This window comes from Clarias gariepinus, chromosome 17 (assembly GCF_024256425.1).
Source record: "Clarias gariepinus isolate MV-2021 ecotype Netherlands chromosome 17, CGAR_prim_01v2, whole genome shotgun sequence".
NCBI classification, from domain to species: Eukaryota; Metazoa; Chordata; class Actinopteri; order Siluriformes; family Clariidae; genus Clarias; species Clarias gariepinus.
In genome coordinates this window covers 4,071,678-4,089,154 of record NC_071116.1, presented here as the reverse complement: position 1 = coordinate 4,089,154, position 17,477 = coordinate 4,071,678, and the positions used below count along the sequence as shown (strand labels likewise).

The following is a 17,477-nucleotide window of genomic DNA, read 5'->3' as shown; positions in this document are numbered from 1 at the left end:
AGATTCACTTAACTGTAATGAACACTGTTCGAGGGAATCTAGAGGGAATTGTATGTAATAGAGATGATTGTACTGTAGCATAGCTCACTCTTTACAGATGTGAGTATTCATACCTTCGAATCAAAGTCAATCCGAACCAAGGCTACACCGTAAATTAGCATGGCAATAACGCAACTAATAAAGTGTAGATTTCTTTCATTGAAATAAAAAGGTTATGATCTCCAATAAATTAGTTCGTTTTGTAGCCTATCCAGGGACTGTTACAGCAGATCCTGGCCCAAGACTATGCCTAAAGTTAATAGTTTCCCTGTTAACAGCCAGCAAACGTGCGGGATTTCATGTCACAGAGTTCAAGCAGGCTAACAAGCTTTCACGTTCAAAAAACAGTTCTTCTATCTAGCGACCACACCTTTTTGTGCCAAAGTTTTGGCAGCTTATTTGGCAGCCAGACTGCGCCATTTCTCAGCCTGGGCTCCTGGGTATTTAGACTGTCTCTGGGGCCGTTCATGTGTCGCATCTTTTGGGCTTTTAAATGGAGACGTGCGACATAACACAATACAAAAAAAAACATGAACTTCCCATTCACATCCACGCAGCAACGAGATTCAAATAGCAACTTTTCAGAATCGCAACGAATCAGCTTCAATTGTTCTGTCCTTCTGGATCAGCTGATGAATGTCTCTGTGTTTCCTTCATGCTTAAAGGATGATGGGAAACACCACAGGAGACGCCATGGGAGCACGAGCTCACGAAATGAAGGAGAAAGCAGAACGGCTGGCGTTTTTTCACACGCGACATGTGAACAACCGCACATGCTTTAGGCGTTTATGGACTTTTGCTTGAAAAACATATTGATATTACAGAGTCGTGTTCTATTTGTTTAATTAGTTTATTCAGTCATTAAAAAAAAAAATCTATAATACTATAAAGGAAATCTAGTACCTTAAAGAAGACAAGACATTTAAATGCACTTTAAACAGTGTATTTCTTTCCAACCATTCACTGTGCATATTTCTGTTCCTTTTTCCATGTGATTGAGTTGAAATACATAATACAACACTTGATCATGAAGGAGCAAGTGTTCCTAATAAAATGGCTGGTGATTGTTCAGCATTTGTTGTTAAAGAGAGCTCTTTGCCCATGTTGGCGTTAGTGCTAACATGGCCGGTGCAGCGTCAACTCCGATGTCCCCTGGCTTTGCATTCGAGATGTGGCCAGATGGGAGTGTGTGTGTGTGTGTGTGTGTGTGTGTGAGAGAGAGAGAGAACCTACTGCCTCCTTGACTGCCTTCTTCCCTCTTCAACTCGTGTCCTCATCCCTCAAGTGCTCTTTGAGTGTGCACCATCTGCCGCTACATTCTCCTGCAGACAGCTACGCCAACATCTGTGTGCCCCGTGGGCACCAACACCAGGCACTTAACTTTACAAACAGTCTGCTGAGTTTCTCAGCAACACCAATATTTGATTAATTTATTACCTTTAGTGTGATATCCCTATAAATTAACCTGTAAGGCATCCAACCTTCAACTTAAGCAGTCAAATATAATGGTTTTAAATGCTATTGGAATCAGAATCCAAGAAAAGAGAAAATAATTTTTTACTTAAAGTAGATTTCTAGGGCGGCACGTTTGGTCTAGTGGTCCGGGTTTGATTCCCAGCTCAAGTCTGTGTGCATGGAGTTTGTATGTCCTCCCTGTGCTTGGTGGGTTTCCTCCGGGTGCTCCAGTTTCCTCCCACACCCCAAAGACTTAAATTGCATTGAAAATGTTAAGTAAGTCTTTTTGACAACATTGACTCCACCCTCCATCATACAGTATTTTAGGTATTCCGTATCCTTAGGAGATGATGTCAAAACATCTTAATGAAACACACTACTACTATGTACTATGTCTATTGTCGACGTGTTAGGAAATCAGCTGAATGTTGTTTGTTTGCTATCCATATATCACAATCTGTAAGATGTTATTGATCTCCAGATCGTACAGTACACACCCTGCAGTACGCTAGCGGATGGGTGGTATTTGAAATTACATGAAAAGCATAAGAATTATTAGAAAAAAAAAGCTGAGTGAAAGAACAGAGAGCTAAGTCACATGATCAGCATCTGTAGATAAAGCAGTTGCCTGAACCTCAAGGCAATACCAGCTCAGTGTGTGTGTGTGTGTGTGCGTGTGTGTGTGTGTGAGAGAGAGAGTGTGTGAGTGACAAAAGAAAAAACAGACGGGAGACGAGAAATATTACTACGAGGTCTTCATACATATTTTTATGACCAAGCGGATAAGGTCAGCCGTGTGCCGTTGTTACTAAGCAACACTGCAGCTCGCGGCTGGACGATGGTGAATGAGGAACCTCGGCTCACGTGGTTGTTCCTGAGACTGACAGTGTGTACAGTGGCCTGATGTTTTATAACAACACAGCTAAGCTACTTCATTGATGCAGCAGCTCTCAATACCGTCTGTGTGTGTGTGTGTGTGTGTGTGTGTGTGTGTGTGTGTGTGTGTGTGTGTGGGTTGAATATATCGTTAAACCAGATATTACAGTGTAAATCAACGTAGCCTCATTTAGAGAGAGCAGTTTTAAAGGGAATTTATGTTCTTTTATATAAAGATAAAAAAAATACATTAAGATTAAGCCTTTAATTTTCTAATTGAGGATTACTCTCATTTACTATGTAACCATTTTAACAGTAAACCACCAAAAGGTACAGTATTAACATGGACATTATTCCCATGTTATTGCTCTAATCTGCCCAAAACGTAACCGTCTGTAACACACTGCAGCCTGCACACATGGCCGCCTTGGACTACGAGATGTGGCCAAACACTCTTAGGTCATCCTGATCCCAATCACAACCATCCATTTACATTTAGGCATTTGGCAGAGCGACTTACATTTTTATCTCATTATACATCTGAGCAGTTGAGGGTTAAGGGCTGCGTTCAAGGGCCCAACAGTGGCAACTTGGTGGTTGTGGGGTTTGAACCTGGGATCTTCCGAACCGTAGTCCAATGCCTTAACCACTGAGTTACCCCTGGCTGTTCCCGATCACAACCAGACTCCAGATAGATACTTAGCTTTGTAGCGTGGCTTAGGCGTTATTAAAACAACACAGAGGCAATGCAGAAACAGCGTGTTGTTTAAGACGCCATAATGCTATCAGGTGTGTGTTATTGCTGATAGTGCATCAGTGACTGGTTGTGATTGTGGGTCGTGGCAGGCAGCTGCTCTTTTCTCAGTACTGCAGACCGTACAGACCTACTCTCACCCATGCTGAGACACACAGTTAGTGTCATTAACGATGGGAGAACACCTAGAACATCATAGCAAACAAAAACATTTACAAAAACAACAACAACAATAATAATAATAATAATAATAATAATAATAACAACATGTGATCATTGTTTATACTTTGTAAATGATTTTATGAGCTATATTAGACATAACATTAGGACCACCTGCCTTATATTGAGTAGGTCCCCCTTTTCCGCCAAACAGTGATGAACTGTGTGTTTCTGACTCCTTTCTATTGGAACCAGCGTTATCCTTTTCCTTCATTTGATCCACACTAGCACTCCTATTGGATTGGACCACATGGACCAGCCTTCGCTCCCCACGTGCATCAGTCTGTCTTGGCCACCCAGGACCCTGTTGCCAGTTTACCGGTTTTCCCTCCTTCCATCACTTCTGGTATGTCCTGACCACTGCAGACCAGGAACATCCCGCAAGAGCTGCGGTTTTGGAGTTGGGTGGGATATGAACCAGGTGACCTTTTTTCCCAGAAGTCGATGTGTTTTTATAAGCATAAAAAATGGGCAAGCGTAAGGATTTGATTGACTTTGACAAGGGCCGAAGTATGACGTCTAGACAACTGTGTCCGAGTAACTCCAAACCTGTAAGTCTCGTAGGATGTTCCTCGGCTGCAGTGGTCAGGACTTAGGGTCAGGGGTGGCCAGGGCGCACTGATGCACATGGGGAGCGAAGGCTGGCCCGTGTAGTCTGATTCAATTGAAGGGATACTGTAGATCAAATTGAGGAAACGGTAAATGCTGGTTGTGAGAGAAAGTTGTCAGAACACACAGTACATCACTGTATAGTGCGAAAAAGGGGGAAAATATTATAGCTGACCAGAATTAATAAACAAACAAACAAATAAATAAGTCTGTATAAACTGTATATGTAATATGTGAAACATAATGTACTTAAAATCTGATCTAACATAACAGCTTAATCCGGATATAATCTGTATGTTGATACAATAGCCTGGATCTTATGTGTACAATGTACAATCTGTCAGTGCTGAGTAAGTGTGTGTAATCTGTGTGTAAACCACAGCGAGCCTTCAGCATGCAGACATGGACAGGGTGGGGTCACGCCCTGGGTACGCACAGCATGCTGGGATATTTGGTGGGGGGATGGGGATGTGATGGACTGAGTCTGTCATTCTGGCCCAGAGGAGACCTGATCAGTATTGTATCCACACACAGGGCTACAACATGTGTGTGTGTGTGTGTGTGTGTGTGTGTGTGTGTGTGTGTGTGTGTACACATTCTGCAGTAGTGCTTCATCCTCATGAATGTAGCTTGGACAAAACACAGGGCTGATGGAGATGAGCAGAGAGATGCTGGTCAATACACCAGATCAATGTATGGATTCTCCAGCGCGTCTCATCAGACCTGTTCCAGCCAATCAGCTGCTCACTGCTGTTTTTTTCCAACCAAAGGATTTAATTTGCTCCCAGCAATGTGTGTTAGTCTCTTAGTAACTCGCTGTGATTACACGTAGAGAGTCAGATACAGAGTTCCTGTAATTAGTACAAATAAAATGTTAAATTTTTTTAAATAAATAAAAAATGGTACACTTTTCTAGAGCAAAAGAAAAAAAAAATTTCTTTTTTTTTGCATTTCATAATTTTTATTAAAAGCCACTTACATTTTAGCTTAGTAGAAATATATAGAAATGAATACATATAAAAAAAAAAGCCATTCCTCTGCCAAATGGCTAAGATGTTGCTTCATGGTTAAAATATCAATAAATAAATATCACAACCACATAAAATGCTTATTTGTGGTGGCGCAAGAACCTATTTTGTGGGGGGGATTAGAACAACTTTATTACTCCTGGTACTGTATGCTACAAACAAGCTAAAAACCCGCAGATCTAGTGTTTTTTTTTATAGCATACCTTACATACCTCAACCGATTGGTAGAGATGGTTCAATCAGGCTAAGTTGGACACAGTTTTCAATAAGTTATCGTGACTCAAAACGGTGACAGAATACAACAAATGCGACAGAACACTACAAGTTTAAAAATGATAGTAACTGGTGTTAGCTAGATTGTGTCTATGCCATTATCTAAATTAGTTTGATTATAAGTTTTCTCATTTTCATTAGCAATTTTTTTCCCGCTTTTTCTCCCTAACTTATTCTTAGCCGATTCCCATTCACCCAGCAGCACATGCTTCCTCTGAGACCTTTTAAACCAGCTATCTGCATGCTTTCAAATTACTTTGCATGCAGCTTCACATGGCAGCTTAAACCCCCTTCCGCATACAGAAGCTCACAGATGCATATGATTACCGAGCAGTGCTGTGATTGACAGGAGAGAGGGAGGATGTCACCCCTCTTCCCAGTTTTCCTCTCTTGGACTTCTGGCCACAAATGGCAGCTGCATCATCAAGATAAGACAATTTTATCCCTAGCTAAATAATTTTGATGCATTATTATCTTATGATTCAAGTCTTCTTTAAGGAAATGACGCTGTAATCTATATTGATGTGACGTACTATATACCATCATACTATTATAATGTTACACTCAGTTACGATTAGCATTCACTCACTCACTCACTATCACTTATCCTGGGATGTTGGGGGGCTTTCCCAGGGGACTCAGGCATTAGGCAGGGTACATCCCGGACAGGGTGCCAATCCATCTCAGAGATTAGCATTCAAAACAACATCTTAGCTATCTCTCTTTGTCCTGAAGATTTCAGGATACTAAGTTAGAACTTTATCTTTGATAATTCAAAAAACTAAAAAAAAAAAAATAGTCGAATAAACTTCTCCTTCCCTAAAACATCACAATTGCACATGTGCGTTCACTGTATACATCCCTGTATAAGTTGGTACTATATGTATACTCTACGATTAATTATTCAATTAAATACTATTGAAAAAATAAATCCACATTTTTTGACTCCTCAAAATTGAATTCAACAGTGCTTTGGTTTAAACAATAATAAGATTATTAATGTACATAGTACAAGATTAATTCGGGTTTATAGTAGGGGTAAAAAATTTTTGATTTTGAATTCTCTATTCATTTATCAGTATAGTGAGACATCATTGTTGTAAGTGTTTCTCCAGCCGTTTCTGTCTCCCAGTTGACCCGGTCCTGATGTGCAGATGTGGAAGTGTTGTTGCGGCAGAACGCCCTGGGACCGCCTCCGCATACACACCATTCATAACACCAGTGACAATCAACCACGTAAACAGAAAAGAACAACAATGTTGCTGGCAAAAAAATAAAAATAAACACATTCAGAATACGCTATATATTCTTCCATCCTCCTGAACTCTCAGAAGGCTCGTGGTCGATATCCCAGAATTCCCTGTGCATAATTAACTGGTCGGTTTAGTCAGGATTTTCCCTCAGGTGCTCCGTTGTCCCGTGGGCTCGGATCACGCCGAAGGACCCGACTGGGGGAGACGTGTCCAAGGGCAACATTTTAGTTTTCTACTTTGAACACACGCTGATTTACATAATCCGAGTTCCACCATGTTTAATGTAACGTGTGATCATTTGTCCTCTTCTTGTCTTTGGTAGAATCTCACATTTGAATCTGCAATAGATTTTACACAAGGATTAATATCAAGCATTAGGATTGCATAAACCAGTGTGTAACCTTCGTCATCTTTTACCCGACTTCTAGAAATAGTTCTACTTTAAATACTTGCATGCTGCCTCTTCTCCATTCACTATTGATTATATTGTTGCCGGCTAATTTTGTTATGTTCTGTTCCATAGCTAACACATAACAGCTAGCAGCACTGTACCGCTTAAACATTAACCCCGCCTTCACATCTTAAACCACGCCCCCTAGCCAAATCTGGTGCTGGTATGGAGCGACACCAAACACTTTACTGAGAAAGAAACAATGTCTTTAAGATCTTCGACCATCTCTTTTATATTTTCTCATTATAATGAAATACATTAAATGATTCTTGACTCCTCGATTCTGATTGGTCAGAAGGTGTTTTGTTTACAAATGACATGTTTATATGATTATTGACACCCATTCCTATATGTTATCGTTTCTTAAGTGTGTATTTACAAAAACTTTTATGGCTGAAAATTAACACCATATAAACTAACAGATTAAAAAGTAAATTGTTGACATCAGCGTCAGGGTGGCGCCACTAACACCGCTCCAGTGACGTGTTTTCCTCCAACCCTTCAGATGTGTTTTCTTTCCTTATACGTCCTGCACTCGACAACCTGAAGCACACTATGTATCCGTAGTTCTCCATCTGAACAGTTCCGTTCTGTCTGATCACCCTGAGGTCACAGATTTCCATTTGTAATGCACGTGCTTGTGTTAATCCTTAACTACATCTTGGAATCATTTCACTAAAGAGAAAAACGTGTAAAAGTCTCCGGACGGTGTCTCCCTGTAGAGACTTGCTCTGAGGCTCTGAGGCTCTGCGGCTCTGCGGCTGGGCGTGTTGGTGTGTGCGGTGTGGTTTATAATGTTAGCACTGAGGAGAGAAATGGCGGAACCATGCATACAGCTGGAGCGGAGCTGATAACCACCGCAAAGCGCCATTACTATCTCCGGCGGCTCCGTCTCCAGCGCTCTGTCTCCTCGGGTCCGGCCAGAATGAAAAAACTCGCTCAATCACCACACCACAATAAGACGTAATTCATTCTCCCAAAAGCCTAGTGGGAAAAGGGAAGATGGTAAAAAAGCTCAGAGGAGCTCTGTGTGTGTGTATGTGTCTGTGCGTGTGTGTGTGCCCATGTGTGTACGTGTGTGTCTCTGCAGCAGTTCTATAATGATGTGTATTTTCGGCCCCAGGCGCTGAACAATGACGGGTCCTGTGTTCAGCAGCATGGGCAGGTCTGCGCTCGACGCTAAACCAATCAGACAGCAGCAGCAAACACAGGACAGGTGCAGTTTGTCTGCAAAACACTCGACACACAATATCACACGCAAGAGAAGCAGCAGGAGCGCGTCAAATGCCTCATAAGATTTTCGGAATTATTTTGCATCATTATCTAATAAATGTATAATATTATTTATGATGTAGTGATTAGTAAAAGTGTTACTATTATTATTACGCTATAATAAAGACGCTTATTAAGCTACAAAAGCAGAATGCTGACTTACTAGTATTATTATTATTATTATTATTATTATTATACTTGTAGGTGTAATACAGTAATGTTATGGAAAATAATATAGCATGACATTTGATAGGTTAGTGTTATATATTACTACTACTACTACAAATAATAATAATGTTAATAATAATAATAACAATAATAATGTAAAAATTACATTTATAATAACACTAGTAGCATTTTACCATAGAATTAAGTAAAATGCATTATTAGTTTATGGATTAATTAATATATAACATAATAAATCATAATCATATAATTATAATCGTAATAACATCTGTAATTATTCTTCTTTTCCTTTTTCTTTTTATTATTATTAAAGTAGAAGTATTTTATATTATTCAATGTTGAATTAAATAGTAGTTTTTTCTTATTAAATTGTAATCAGTCTACTATATATTGTTTTATTATTATTATTATTATTATTATTAAACATTTATTTCAAATATCATTTTACTTTATTTTTGTGTTATAATTTTTTTTTTATCAGTAATTAGGAATTGTAGACTTCACGGCACTATTTAAATCACTGCAGTGGGTGTTTGATGTATTTGAGTGTTAAATCAAAACAGGGTTAATATGAAGCACTTTGGCTTAATGGCCGCATCGCACGCGACGCCGGTGCTGAGATTTGTCAAGGTCAATTAATGAACGCAACTTAATGCCGGCATGTAAACGCACCAATCCCCCCCCCCCTCCCCCCAACACGTCCTCCTCTCCCCTCCCCCCCCTTCCCCTTGGGGCTCATGAATTATAAAACCAACACACCAAAAGACACGGGTCCATCTCGTCCAATTAAGACGGCGTGAGGGAACTGCTGTACCTGTCCCTGTTCTGTGGGTGTGTGCTGGAAATCATTGTAAATGTAAGAGAAGGGGAGTGATGCTGGAGGTGAGGAGGGAGTTGAGTGGTTGGAGTTGGGGCGGAGTGGCCCTGCACCTTTAAGGAGAGAGAGAGGGAGAGAGAGAGAGAGAGAGAGAGGGGGTTATTCCGCAGTGCTCGGATCCGAGCGGACGTGTGTGAGCGTGAGGAGCAGCACAGGGAAGATGTGTGTGTGTGTTTCCTCCTGGATGGAGCGACGTGGTGAAGAGGGACTCACTTCTGACTACAGCTAACAGCCGATAAAGCCGACTCTCCATCTGGATCTCATACTTTATGTTTTATTTATTTCAACCTGTTCTATTTTTTTTGCACTTTTTCTTTTTGTTCGCAGTCCGAGGGAAACTTTCACCATGATTTCAAACCCATGACTAATTGGAGAGGATTAACTTTTTGGTTTTTTGGACGTGCACTGCTATTCCCACGTTACTCACGGATGAGGGTCCACCTGGGCGAGGGGCTTTAGGGACGACAATCAGCAGAGAGAGAGAGAGCGCGCGAGAGAGAGAGAGAGAGAGAGAGAGAGAGAGAAGGGGGAGGAAAGATAGTGAGTGTGAGAGAGAGAAATTCTAGAGCTTATATTGATACATGTCACACTGACAGCCATAGATTGAAGATTTATGAAATAAAATATTGACGTGTGCAGGAAAACATTGCAAAAGTGAGGGGAAGAGGATAGAAAATCTGAGTTTGGGGATTGAAAGGAGCGGGGCATGAGGATATTGGCCATCATCTTTTTCCAGTGCATCTTGAATGGTGAGTTGAATATATACACATATTTTTTTTTAAATAAAAACCCAATGATAAATCTTTAACGAATAAACTATATGCATCAAATCAATTTATTAAACCTAATCATCCATAAAGGTTTTGGAAAACTGTCAGCTGATAAATGCCTAATGCTTATAAGTGCATGACGATTTATATTCTTAAACATAAAACACACCTAATTCTTCAACTTGCAAATTTTTCATGTCTATTAGATTATTATTATTTTTTTTAATCATCTTTCTTTTTAAACCTCACTAGCGCAATAAGATCGTACATACCTGGTGCATTACATGCTTTTGAGACCTGTGCATAAAATCTAGCATTAAATTCTAAGGTTGAAATCCACACCAGGTTTAAAATTTTGTTTTTTCTTTTTAATTTAATTTAATTATTTTGCAAAGTACATCTGCTAGTGTGTCCGGTTTCTATTTTAAAAAAAAGAAAAACAAAACATCCTGTCATTTGATCGAAAAAAAGTAACCATGCAATTTTTTTCTTTCTAATATTTTTGTTACTATAAGTGTTATTACAAATGATGATGTTTTCAAACATTTTATTTCTTAATAACAAAAATAAACAACACACATCATTTGTGCCTTATTGAATTAAATCAAGTTAAATCATATCATGCAATGTACTGTATAGCATTTATAAATATAGTTCAAATAAATGCAAAAAAGAGATGTAAAAAAAATAATAATAAAGACCAAATCTGTTTTTATGGCGTCACATGCGCCATGTTGGAAACGGCATTAAAGGAGGAGGGGGAAAAATCTTAAATTCACCAGTTTATCACCAGTGTGTGTGAGTGTGTGGTGCATTTTTTTTTTTTTTACATTATTTTTTACTTTTTCATTCTGAATCAGAATTAGTATTATTCAGAGTCATGCAAATGCAAAGTAAAATCTGAATGACCTCTAAAAATGTCTCAACAAGGGGTGCAGGAATGAAAAACGTGGCCGCGGATCTAAAATGGAGAGGTGTTGAGAGGGGCTGCTGGTTGCTGGGCTAAATCAAGAAGGGTGTGTATAGAGGGAGGCGAAAGGGGGGGGGGTGGTGGTGGGGTTGGTGGATGTAGGGATGGTGGGGGGTAAGAAGGGAGTGGAACCAAGGAAAATGGGGCAATTTTTTTATTTTTATTTTTTTTATAAAAGATGGACGCAAATCGAACACAGATCCGTTTGAATATGTGTAAGAGTGTGATGGCGGAACATCAATCGACGATGACGAGGGAAAGGGTTAAAAAAAAATCTATAAATGTTGTGTCGTTGAGCAGTGTCGGTTTTAGCACAAAGCACGTAGCATTGCGATGACGGACACATGCAGAGACACGTGCGTACCTGAACATTTATTTTATTTCATGCTCATGCGTCCAGGAGGAATTGTACTGTATAACCGCGGACAAAATCATTCAGTCGAGTGAAGGCTTTTTATTTATTTATATACTTATGTATTTATTCAATTAATTATTTATTTATTTATTTATTAATTAATTTATTTTTATGAGCGAAACCGTTCGATCAATACAGCCCCATTTGCAGCAGTGTGCTTGTGCACCCAATCCACGTTCGCAGGGAATCGATCTCGATCCCGATCGTGTGGTTTTTCGGGTCGACGCCGGCCTGGAGGCTGTGGAGCAGGTCCGTTGCGAGACAGAGATGCCGTACTGAATGCAGCGTTCAGGATGCACGCAGCCTGCTCCCTGCGCGGTCTCTATGGAAACCCTTGTAATGGACGACGGCGCTTGCGTTGCGCAGGTGACCCCGGAAGTCCGAGTGCACAACTACTGGCAACCTGCTATTTATACACCGACGCTTTCAGGCTCCGGCAGCAGGACGTGTTGCTGTTGCTGGATATAAAGCTGCATAGTTATTTGTATAAGGTGGCCTTTGGGAGCGTCTGAATTTTATTTACAATCACATGGATGATATTTAGGACATGATATGTTAGTATTGACATTAAATCATCATTATATAATTCTTAATGGGTCGGTCACTCATGAGAGTTCCTCTGTAGGATCTTCTAGAGGAGCTTTTTTTTGGGTCTAGAATGCTACACCAGATCTTAGAGCATTATTTTATGAAGATATTTGTGCAAACTTACATTTTAAAAAAGGTTTAATCTTGAATATTTTTGAACTTCTGAGAAAACCCTTTGAGTAAAAAGTTTCAATGTTTAGAACCCTTAGACATCCAAATGTTCTTAATTGACATTTTAAATAAAATTGTTCAATCTAGGAGGGTCTTTTGATTCATTCTGTTTGGTAAAAGATTCTATGTAAAAAAAACTTGTTTTCCTTTTAGAACTGGTTTTATGTAAAAAGAACCTTGACTTAGCGTATTTAACATCTCTTAGAATGATGCTTAAATCTAGAATCCATTTTTCATCAGATTCTTTCTGATCAAAGCGGTACTATGTAGAACCCAACAACACAGATCTGTTCTTTAGAGATTGTTCCAAAGGAAAAGCAAATTGGAAAGGAAAAAACACAGAAGAAGAACCAAGCAAAGAACCCTTATGGAACCTAAATGTCTCCCAAAAGTGTTGATTCTAGGAGAACCATTAAAGCTACTATATTAAAGATTTTTCCAGATTTTTTCTGAGGAAGCTTAAGCAAATCCTAGACGAATGGCAGCTTCACAATATGATAAATGCTTGTGCATCATTTTTTTTTTTTAAATCAAGAACCAAATTCAGCATTTCAACAGGGTTGGCCAATCTGTGCTGACAAATTACTCATAAATTAGCTTCAAGCAGACATATTCCCCGTTAACAAAACAAACAATTATCCTCTGTATTCAATGTTACAGTGTGTTTCTCAGCTCTGATGTGCGTCATTGCTTTCAAGAGCTCTTCTCACTCTGTAGTGCTCTTGTCCATCGCATCTTGAATTAAAACCCAGCCGTAATTGGGACAACAAACCCGTCCTCGGAGAGGGAACGCCGAATAACTGGGATAGCAATGTTTTACACAAGGTGCTGCCACGGGGCAAATCTGATACACACTCAATTGGACATTAATGAGCAGCACAAATATACTGTAGGACGAGGCGTGAGACGCCGCATAATCTACACATTAGAGAGCTCAGCCAGACCCGAACAAAACCGCACGGCATGCATGAGTGGGTTTAAAATAGAAGATCTCACCGCTGTGAATAGCTACGCCTTTTAATTTTAATCGTATTCTCTGAATCTATTCTGAAAAAGTTCCAAGAAAATGCTCTTTAGAACATTAAAAAGATGACGAGGAAACCTGTTTTCTACAAAAGAATAAATTAATTACAGCCCAATTATATCATCAAGCTCTTAACTATTTTATGTAGAACTGTATTGCTGTGATTACGAGTAGAACCAAAGATCTGTATTAAAGTGTGTCTAAGACATTTAGACTTAAGATGATTACGGTTACATCTTAAACCTGGTTTTAAGGCGTTTCTCTTTCGATCATTACAGGTTTACAAGTAGACTCCAAGAAGAAAAAGTTGTTATCTGAACAAAGAACCCAAATTTTCTAAGACTGAATAAACAGTAAAAAAGCAACAACTTTGGCTTACCTTGACTAAATTGCATCCATCCTCATTGATGTGAATGCTAACGAGGCTGTTCATTTATATACTATCAACAGAAGTCTATTTGTCATTAAGGACACAGAGGGAGTTCCTGTAATCTACACACAAAGATGTATTGTGGTGGAAGCGGCCATTTTGAAACATGAGATTAAACTTTTTTCTTTAAGCATAAAAAATACCATTATGCTGTTTTTCAAAGAGACTTCTAGCTTCAATGTACACTCCCTGGTACATCCTCAAGGTACAACTGCTCAACTGCACATTATTGTAAATATGGAATTACTCAATCAGATGGCAGCAATTCAATGCATTTGGGCATGTAGATACAGTAAGTCCAAGACGATCTGCATCAAACTGCATTAGAATGAGAAAAAATTATAATTTAAAGGGTTCTTGTTGGTGCCAGACGGGCTGATTTGAGTATTTATTAACCCACGCAACTATCTCTAATGGGCAGGCTGTCTTTAACTGAAAATAACGTACGGTATGTCGAAGAGCATCTTTGAACGCACAACACGTCGTACCTTGAAGCGGATCAACTACAGCAGCAGAAGACCACTCCGGGTACTTCTCCTTTCAACTGAGAACATGAAACTGAGGCTAGAATTCTCATACGCTCAGGAAAATTGGACAACAAAAAATTGTAAAAACGTCGCCTGGTCTGATGAGTCTCGATTTCCGCCGTGGCATTTGGATGGTAGGGTCAGAATTTGATGTACTGTGAACAACATGAAAGCATGAACTCATTCTGCCACTCATCAGTGCTTCAGGCTGGTGGTCATGGTGCAATGGTATGGGGAGATGTTCTGGTCACATACTCGAGTATTGTTGCCGACCTAACACGCCATGTCACAAAGCTTCAGAGTTACTTGAACATGACAATGAGGTCACTGTACTCAAACGAATGGCCTGATCTGAGTTACCAGATCCCAATTTAATAGAGTACATTTGGGACAGGGTGGAACGGGAGATTCGCTCTATGGAGGTGCAGCTGACATGGAATGTTTCTAGCATATTGTTGAATCTGTGCCACGAAGAATTAAGGCAGTAGAGCCAAAAAAAAAAAAAAAGTCTAATCCAGGATAAGCAAGATGAATGTTAAGAGGTGGCTCTTAAATAAGGTAGAGAAAGAGTTCATATAGACGTACATCACTAACAATACCGAGAGCGATTGTTACCTCTTAATGTTCTTCCAACCTTGGCATTTCTTTTTCGTCTTCTTTATGTTGCCTGATAAGGTTAAACAAATAGCAAATTAATACAAAAATCATTCCTTCTGATTATAATCCTTGAGAAATTTCCAGTTTAATGTTATATCTTATGGTTACAGTCACTAAAATCCTCATGTGCTGCTACAAATATTTTCTAACGAACGTCATGCACTGTATGCTGTTGCATCTATAACCTTCTTTTTCCGTCTCTTCTTCAAACAATGCTCTCATCTTCTTTCCTGGCTGTCCCGCTTTGTCTCCTTTTCTGTACTCATTGAACTGTCACTTCAGCATAGGAAATCTTAAAACGACAAGATTAGGAACAGCAGACAGGTCAGAACAGGAATAAGCGACAGAGCTTCAGGAGCACTTATTTCTCCCGAGCGCTGATGACTTGGCATAACGAGTGTGTCTGGTTGGCATAAGCACATGCAGTCCACTAATGAGCGCTCTTGTGTCAACCTGCAGCGGAGCGGCTTGGTGCTGATGCTCGTCTCTTATGTAAACTGTTATGTGCCTTTTTTTCCCCCACTGTAGGTGCCCAAGGAATGATGTGAGGTTTGTTAAATTAAACACTGCTGTCAGATCCCTCTGCAGGCAAGTAGAGAAGACGACCTTACATCTTACTGTCAGTGATATCTGCACAAGGTAGCTGGAGGGAGTGATTAGGATTAGGACATGGCTATTCCAGGAGAGGGTCAAAATACAAATTTGGCCAAGGAGAAACAGGAATAATCCATATTTATATAGAGGGAAAAAATAAATGAAACTGGAAAGACATTCTGTAATAAGAAAAACGTAAATCAAAAGTAAAAACGTCTTTTTGATATGCTGTCGTTTCTATGGCAACATCAAATTCACTGAGACTTGTGTGGTTTCCTTTAAAGGTAACATTTATTTAACATTCACGGAAAGAGTCTCCAGCGTTTGAAAAAGGTACAAAAGAAAACTGTTCACCTCTGATGAACGAAAACGCTGTTACAAAGCGCTGACCTTCCAAAAATTAGGAACTCGGAAACATAAATACAAACTGGATTAACGTAAGCCTGTAATTTGGCTTGAAACCAGAACTACGAGGGGTTCAAGTCACCTGGGATTTGTGATGAAATTTCTCATGAATGAAAATCAATGAAAGTACGACACTGCAAAAAATTATACCCGAGCAGTGAAAATATCTTGAATATAGTTAAATCTATCTCACTTTCGTAAATACGATAACAACAAAGCAAATATAAGATTAATGAACTTATTTCTAGTCAAATGTTACTAAAATTTCAGGCGAAAATGTCTCGTTTTATTGAGTTTTATCTAACTCAAAGAAGCTAAATTCTCTGCCCATAAACAAAGAAATCTCGGTTTGCCATTTTAGTAACATTTGACTAGAAATAAGCTTATAATGGGTTATAATAATGTGTTGTAATCTTATTTTAGGAAATTATAGATAGATTTTGCTAGATTCAAGAATGATTAGCCTAATAAGATGTCATTTTGTTTTTTTAGATAATAAACAGAAACTGCGTTATTGTGCTCAATCAAAAGTCCCGGTTTGACTTAACGCCCCTCATACAATCAGCTGCTGCTCTTATAGGTATTTAATCTACCAATCAGAAGCAAGAATTCAACAGAACTGTCGTGGAAATGAATTAAAATGCGTTGATATTTTAAAAGGTCATATTTTTACCACCTGGAAACCTGAAACAGCTTGTTAAAGCAGCGCTAGCCTTGGGCCTGTTATGTTTCCTTTTCGTTTCTATCAGCCCGTCCCCAGAAGTGATTATGCTAATTGCTGTTTGATCAGATGATTAAATTATAATTTGATTAATCCTGAGCACTAAACGCTCAGAATACATTTACATATGCTTGGCTGCCTCGGCGCGCGCAGTGAATTTTCCCTCCGCCACTAACCGAACACGACCCATTAGCACCATGACGAGGAGGAAAAAAACGCTAATGTAAACCTAGTTGGAAAAATATGATTATTTAAACCTTTTTCGAACCTCGCGTCTCTCTGAAAAAAAAGTGCTTTTATTCTTATTCATTTGCATGCGGCACCAATTTGCCAAGTGTCCGTCATGAAGATTTATGTGCGCGTCAAACGGAGAATCCTAGGGGTAATACATCAGAGAGATGAAAACAGGGTCCTAGCTGTCCTCACGCCTCAGCAGCCATGGTGTGGTGCTGCCTATTTTTCCTTTTATTTATTTTCACGAGTGTGATTGGAGACACGGTACATGCCGGGTTTTCTTTAAGCATGATGAGACAATGCAGTGCAGCAGAACCAATCTCAAGATGGAGTAGGGTGGGAAGGGGATGAAGGAGAGAGAGAGAGAGCGAGAGAGAGAGAGAGAGAGAGCGAGAGAGAGAGGGGTATGTCTTCTGAAGATGGAGAGAGTGGCCTTGAGCAAAGGACGGTGGCGTCTTGTCTTATCATGTGACCCACGATTGCATGTGACCCCAGGGTTGTTTGGTCGTTTCCCATTTTCCATTCAAGTTGTGCAAACACTGGTGCAGATTCAGTGATTAGTTCATCTCCGGTGATGACTACAGTGACGGGAGTGATCCTTGCAAGGGGGATTTGGGTCCCAAAGAAGAAGGACGTCTCAACCTAAAACACACGACAATCTATCAAGGCTACTGTATGT

At 39.6% G+C, this 17,477-nt stretch overlaps 1 protein-coding gene across 4 annotated transcripts in view; it reads left to right on the top strand.

Annotated features, from left to right (window-relative positions):
- Window positions 1-9,419: 9,419 nt before the first annotated feature.
- dscama (Down syndrome cell adhesion molecule a) overlaps window positions 9,420-17,477 on the top strand; it is a 70,491-nt gene continuing 62,433 nt past the window's right edge. For all 4 annotated transcript variants that reach the window (XM_053476362.1, XM_053476361.1, XM_053476360.1 and 1 more), the window contains exon 1: window positions 9,420-10,041. In XM_053476362.1, the coding sequence (XP_053332337.1) occupies window positions 9,999-10,041 (43 nt within the window). In that variant the 5' untranslated portion in view covers window positions 9,420-9,998. The remainder of the gene's footprint in view (window positions 10,042-17,477) is intronic.